Source organism: Zingiber officinale, chromosome 10A (assembly GCF_018446385.1).
Source record: "Zingiber officinale cultivar Zhangliang chromosome 10A, Zo_v1.1, whole genome shotgun sequence".
Classification (NCBI taxonomy): Eukaryota; Viridiplantae; Streptophyta; class Magnoliopsida; order Zingiberales; family Zingiberaceae; genus Zingiber; species Zingiber officinale.
Genome location: NC_056004.1, coordinates 86267144 through 86274327, shown reverse-complemented (window position 1 = coordinate 86274327; position 7184 = coordinate 86267144). Strand labels below are relative to the sequence as shown.

The window sequence follows — 7184 nt, the reverse complement described above, 5'->3', positions numbered from 1 at the left end:
CTCTCGAGCCCCAAATCCCCACCATCGACCTCTCCCTCCTCACAGGAGCAACTGCCCGCAAACGCGCTCGCATGGTCCGGCGGCTCGGCTGAGCCTGCCAAGACTGGGGTTTCTTCATGGCACGCACTTTCCGCGTCGTCAATGAATCTCCGTAGCGTAGCGTAATTCACGCATGCATCCTTAACCGGATATTAATTGCAGGTGGTCAATCATGGCGTGCCGGAGGGGCTGCGGCACGCGATGCTGGAGGCGGCCAAGCAGTTCTTTGACCTTGAGGAAGAGGACAAGGCGGAGCTCCGCGGCGAAACCGTCTTGGACCCCATCCGATACGGCACCAGCAGTTCCATCCGATACGGCACCAGCGTCAACCCCAAGGTGGAGGTCGACGTCCGGTATTGGAGAGACTTCCTCAAGCTGGCCGTGCACCCGCAGTTCCATTCTCCAGCGAAGCCACTCTGTTTCAGGTGGTTAATTCCGAAGCCATGTTTATTTCGATTATGGCACTGAAAACGATCCAATTTGGCAATTTTTTACTCTGTTTCAGCGATGTATTACGCGATTACGCGACTTGCACGAGGAGAGTGGGCATGGAGCTGCTCAAAGGCATATGGGAAAGCTTGGAGTTGGAAGAGAACGACATGAACAGGGCCTTGAAGCTCGACTCATGCTTCCAAGTCTTCATTGCCAACTTGTACCCTCCCTGCCCACAGCCGGAGCTAGTCTTCGGCCTTCCTCCGCACTCCGACCACGGCCTGCTCACGCTCCTCCACCAGAACGGCGTCGACGGCCTCGACGTCGAGCACGGAGGCAAGTGGGTCTACGTCAAACCCCTCCCCGGCTCCTTCCTCGTGAACGCCGGCGATCATATGCAGGTCGAACTATATACGTACCTCTGTTTGTGTTATTAAATGAAGCACTGATTAGTGAAAAGGTGCAGATTGTTACCAATGGGAGATACAAGAGCGCGCTGCACCGAGCCATGGCCAACGGCAAGAGCACGAGGGTGTCGGTGGCGATGGTCGTGGGGCCTTCCCTGGACACGGTGGTGGAGCCGGTGGCAGCTCTGGTTAGCTCGGAGAGGCCGGTCATGTACAGGGGATGGAGCTACAAGCAATTTCTGGAGTGCCAACAGGGGAATCAGCTCAAAGAGAAGACTATGTTGGAACTACTCCAACTTTAGCGATCATGAAGATGTAAATTGACTTGCAGTAGTAATAATGTTGAAGGGGTGCTCGTGCTGTTACTTGCAACCTAAAGATAACGGTTTTAGTCGTGATAATTTCCACGAAGATTTTCTATACATGTTAATATACCAGTCGATCCACTTCTTGATAACTTAAAATGAATGTTATGTTACGCGGGACAATGATGGTTAGTTCCTAATTACGATGCATTGTCGAAATTTTTCTAATCCTAAGAACAACACTGATTGATTAGATAGATGTCAATGAGTATTTTTTAATTTATCCGGATGATCAATAGAAAATTTTTGTACGATTGAATTAATCACTTTCAGATTTAATCGATTCAAATAGCTTTATGATTGAATTATAAAAAAAATTATCATATAATATTATAAGCATTTTCCTCTTGAATCCTTTCATATCGAACGTCTTTAGCAGGTATACAAACTTTGAAAATTCCCAATGATCTTCTAGATCTGTTCATGTTCCTCTCAAATCCTTCCTGGAGAATTTCATGAAGATAAGTATGGAAATATTGTAATATTAGTGATTCTGTTCGAAATCTGAGTCAAATGAAGGTCAGATGAGCTATTGCTGATGTTGACGGAGAGATGACTAGGACATAGTGGTACTTCAAGGTAGTTTTGATGTGATCAAATAAGTTAAGTTAGGTCCTGTTGTGTTTAATCATGTGTCTAAGTGTGCAGGAGCTTAGGAGCACAGAAAGTCGAGCAAAAGACGCAGCTAACGAGAAGGACGACACGGGAGAGAGCCGACGGGCTTAGTGCGTCTGAGGGACGAGGTGCTGCGAAAGAGTACGTGGGCGGACGAGAAGGAGGCGCACGACATTTCTGAGGGACGAGAAGCCGGAGCGGAAGATTGCTCGAAAAGGCCGGAAGTTGGGTTCGGCTGAGCCTTATTCTGGATGGCCGAAATCACCCAAACGAGAGGAGCCGGAGCAGAATACCCAGACCGAGGCGAGTAGCACCGAAGCAGAGGACCCCGATCGGAAAAAGTCAACCCTATTGACTTTTAGGGTCTGGGCGCCCGGAACCTCATTTTTATCCACTTCGATGTGGATGTTGACCGTTGTGTCAAGGATAGAATTCTATCCCACGCAGGCGCCTGGAACGCTTCCAGGCGTCCCAACCAAGGCTATAAATACAACCTTGGTCTAGAAGCTAGACAACAACAAGAATTACTAAGCAACACCTGTATACACTTTCCTCTTTGTTTAGCTTCTTCATTTTTGTGCATAAATTGTTGTAAAGAGGCTTCTTCGCCTGAAGGAGAAAGTAGTGTGATTCATTTCCTTGGATTTACAATCTCCCCGGTTGTAAGAGCATCCACAATAGCTTGGGATATTTCTCCCAAGTATTTGTGGACCCCACTTCCATATCATCTTTCAAATATCCCACTATTCAAATATCTCAACTTCCACAATGAAATATCCCACCAATCAAATATTTATGGGTCCCACTCATCAAATATTCACTCTCAAATATCCTCAATTCCACAATTAAATATCTCATCAAATTTAATTAACTTACATTTAATTCTAACAAAAATTTAATAGAAATATAAATTTAAGTTCATACAAATACAAATATTTTATAAATTTAAAATTACAATACAGAGATACAAAACCATATTTAATTAATAAAATACATAACAATAAACTATAAATAATAAAAGTAACATGGAGCAGCTAAAATAAACCAAATTAACTACATGTTCAATTTTTTCTTCAGTTGTTCACATATCGCTAGATGATTTTGAAGTTGTTCATCAGTCATGCCTCGTGTGTCCATTACGAGGAGTTGATGTGCTTGGATGAGTTGATCAACTTTCTTATTGTTATTATACTCTTCCAACTGCGCCATTGATTGTTGCATAGCCTGATTCAATTCATCAAGTAGGCCTATTCTTTCTTTGCCTTTCCTCTTTGCTGCCTTCTGTCCCATTGGACGAAATCGGATTTCTCTATCATCTATATCAGTAGTTGTATTAGGATTAGAAGAGTCAGTATGTGCACCTGATGATTCTGATGTTCTTTTTTTTTTTGTTGCCCGTCGATCTGAGGATTGAGGAGCATACATAGGACTATCTTTCACGATTCTCCACACATGCTCATATTGGAAAGTAGTTTTAAAAGTACTCTTGTATTCTTCATGAGCTCGCACCATCAAATCCTCATCACTCCATCCGCTTGGTCGATCATTATACCATTTATTGTAGATTCCATTGTATTTATTTACGATCTTTTTCAATGAAGCCCAATGTGATTTTGCTTTCTCCGCAGTTCTCTTTTTAGCTCCTTTAGCTCGATTGGTATTGAAGTATGTCACAACTCGTTTCCAAAATGACTCACTCTTCTGGGCATTACCAACTACTGAATCTTCACTCATAATAGTGTAGGCCGCTGCAAGGAGCTTATCATCTGCCACTGTCCATACTGTTCGCTTGTTATGGTCTTCATCTGATTCGTTGCCCATCTCTGGTGCTTGATTGAGAATAATATCGTCGGACCCTATTTCTGATGAAAATGGAGGAAATTGTGAATCGGAGACTACATAAGGTGTACCTTTATCACTGTCAATTGCATCAACACTAGCTCTTCTCGATTCATTTGAATTAATCTCTGGTGATTGAAGCTGATTAATTCCATGAGATGGGCCTTGCATGAAATACTGATTACTCTGCCAATATTCTGGAGGATATGTATAAAACGGAGCTCGAGGGTCGCCACTCAAAGAATTTGGATAACTTTGGAAATTATGGTAATATGGTGGTGGGTATGGAAAAGGTTGGAAATTTGGTGGATGTTGAGTGGGAAATGGAAATCGAGGATTGAAGAAATTAGGACGGGCTCGAGAACTTTCTTCACTTGAATTTTCGTCGATATTTGGAGAGTTGAACAAATCTCTAAAATAATGACCAGAATTTTTATCCATCTCTCTAAATTTTTGGTAGGCAATGGGTATGAAAATGATGAAAATAGATGAAAGAAAGGATGTATATATAGGGAGAAATTGAACGTTATCGAACGTTTAATTTTTCGAACGGTTAATTTTTCGAACGTTTGATTTTTCGAACGTTTTCGAACGGTTCATTTTTCGAACGTTTGATTCCGAACGTTTGATTCCTTGACAATTAATTCTTCCAACGGACTCTTTTAATGTTTGCATAGTTTGAATTTAATTAAATTAAAAAAAATAAAATAAAAAAGTTGTCCGGACACCGATGTTAAAGGTGGGGCCGACTCATATAAGTGGAGCCCACCATATTAAAAACAAAAAAAAAAAATAGTGGCAGCCCACTTTTTGTGGGCCCCACATGAAGAAATCACCGGACACATATGTGTGTCCGGTGATTTCTATTACCCCATCAAATATCCCCCACAATGGGGGATATTTGGGGGTGGGGGATATTTGGAGAAATATCTCCTCCAAATATCCCCCACTAGAGATGCTCTAACCAAGTAAAAACTCTAAGTCTCGTTTTTTTCTGTTCAGTTAATTGTTTTTATGTAAGTGTTCTTTTAAGTCCGAGAAGGGTTCATTTGTTTTGATTTTGCACAGGGTTATTCAACCCCCCTTCTAGTCGGCCAACTGTCCTATCAAGTGCTATCAGAGCCAGAATACTTCAGGAGGACTAACTGCCTATCGAATCAATGGACGGACAAGCATATATCCACCGAAGTTCGAGGGGGAGTTCGCTAACTGGAAAAAGAGAATGCAGGTATTCTTTAAAACCAGCTATGAATTACTTTTAATAATGAAGTTCGGTTTTGTAGCACCCGAGGGTAAGGAAGAATACCAGTGAACGAAGGAGTAGGCCGAATACATGGCAAACGACAAAGCAAAGTTCCATTTATTGTACGTCCTTCCGCCACAAGAAGTCAATCGGATCGGCACCTACAACTCTGCAAAGGAGCTTTGGGAGAAGTTCCTTGAGCTACATGAAGGGACGTCCGAAGCCAAGCTCGCGAGACGAGACTTACTTCGCAACCAGCTCACCAACCTACGATTTGAAAAAGACTAAATGATGCACACCTTCACTCGAGGATTAAGGAGCTCATCACAGGGCTTTCGAATCTCGGAGAAAAGGTAAGCAATCGAGATTCGCTAAGGCATTTCCTAGAAATACAAAATGGCCATCACTAGTAGATGTCTTCTATATCTCTAAGGACTTAGAATCTATTACCTTAGAAGAATTATTTTCAAATTTTGAAGTACATGAATCGAGATGTGCAGGTACGAAGGAGCCGAAGCACAACATCACCTTCAAGGAAATGAGAGACGAACATGAGTCAGAATCCTCTCTCGACGATGATGAAATGGTAATGATCGTAAGGCGTTTTAAAAAGTTATTTAAATCAAGAAAAACTAACCATCCGCAGGGTAGAAAGAAAAGGACAATCAAATGCTACCACTGCAACGAAGAAGGGCACGTTAAGGACAACTACCCTAAGTTAAGGAACAAGGATAAGGATAAAGGAAAGAAGCATGTCCAAATGAACAAGTACAAGACTTTAAAGGCAATGTGGGATAAAACGTCATCCGAATCGAAAGTTGGGGGTTTCTCCAGACTTGCATTAATGGCAAGTCTTCAAGAAGATGAACACGAAGCAAGCTTATCCGAAATGAGCATCGAGAGGATTGATGAAGGGGGAGCTACATCGGAAGAAAGTAGTAGTTCAGGGGGAGCTACGAATAACGAGATCTACAAGATAAGTCAAGTACGATCTCTATCTCCCGATAAATTATTTAAATTTATGAAATTATTAACTAAAGATTGTTGTAAACTTGAAAAAGAAATTAAGAAATTAAAGTTAATGCTTGCAAAATCTTGTCCATTAGAAGATCTTGACAGAATAAAGCTAGAAAATGACAATTTGCATCTAGAAATAAATAACTTGAGAAATAATATATGCACATATAGTACAAGTGTTAGAAAATATAACCTGAGCTGGTATTTTAAATATCATAAAAAATAAATTAGAAATATTTCAAAAAAATATGTCCCTAAGAAATTCCTAATTAACCCAGTTGGAATGAACCTTTACTGGGTTCCAAAGTCTTGTCTTAATTAAAAGTTTAATTGGACTTAAGGCTTTCAGAGAATACATTAGACGTCTAATTTCCTCATGAGGCTTTGTCTAGAAAGTAGTTGTTGCTCTAATAACCAAGAAGGTCTAGTGCCTTGCCACAGCCTGGAAGCCAAATGTTGAAATAAAATATTTAATTGACTAATTGATAGAGTATTAAATTGAAATTAGATAATGCTTTAAATAGTTACTCAATTTTTTTTTACTTAGAAAATTCTCAAATTTTTCTCTGCAAATTTGTTTAATTTAGAAAATTTCTCATTTTTTTAATCTGTTTAACTTAAAGTTTTTAAGTTATTTTATAAACTTTGTTTTACTAAAATTTATTTTATACGTTGCACAAAAATTTTTTATCTTTAAACTTAGAAAATTTTTCTACTTGAAATTTTCTTACTTAGAATTTTTTTTTTGTAACACTTAAAGTTTCTAAAATTATTGCAATTTTTTTTTATATCAAAATAATTTTTAGAATTTTTAAAATTTGATAAGTTTTTTCAAAATTATTTGAAAATTAGACTTACCCTTAGATCTTTCTTGGTACCCCATTTTTTATGTGATCAAAGGGGGAGAAGAAAAAAATTAAGTCTAGGGGGAGGTAGATTGGTAGATTAATTTTTTTTCACTTTAATTACCTTTATGTTTATGTTAGTTTACCCTAACTTAATTTGGATTGCTCACATCAAAAAGGGGGAGATTGTTGGTACCCCAAGATAGTTTCGATGTGATCAAACAAGTTAAGTTAGGTATTGTTATGTTTAACCTTGTGTCTAATTGTGCAGGCGCTTAGGAGCCAGGAAGTCGAGCAAAAGACGCAGCTAGCAAGATGGACGACACGGGAGAGAGCCGATGGGCTCGGTGCGTCTGAGGGACGATGTGCTTCGAAAGAGTAC

The 7184-nt window shown here is 40.0% G+C and overlaps 2 protein-coding genes across 2 annotated transcripts; one reads left to right on the top strand and one right to left on the bottom strand.

Annotated features, from left to right (window-relative positions):
- The first annotated feature begins 212 nt into the window (after positions 1-212).
- Positions 213-1277, top strand: LOC122027833 (2-oxoglutarate-dependent dioxygenase 19-like). Its single transcript, XM_042586845.1, has 2 exons — positions 213-872; positions 938-1277. The coding sequence occupies exons 1-2, from the start codon at positions 483-485 to the stop codon at positions 1178-1180; spliced, it is 633 nt and encodes a 210-aa protein (XP_042442779.1). The 5' UTR covers positions 213-482; the 3' UTR covers positions 1181-1277.
- Positions 1278-2911: 1634 nt separating this feature from the next.
- Positions 2912-4138, bottom strand: LOC122026755 (glutathione S-transferase T3-like). Its single transcript, XM_042585478.1, has one exon. The coding sequence runs from the start codon at positions 4136-4138 to the stop codon at positions 2912-2914; it is 1227 nt and encodes a 408-aa protein (XP_042441412.1).
- Positions 4139-7184: the final 3046 nt, after the last annotated feature.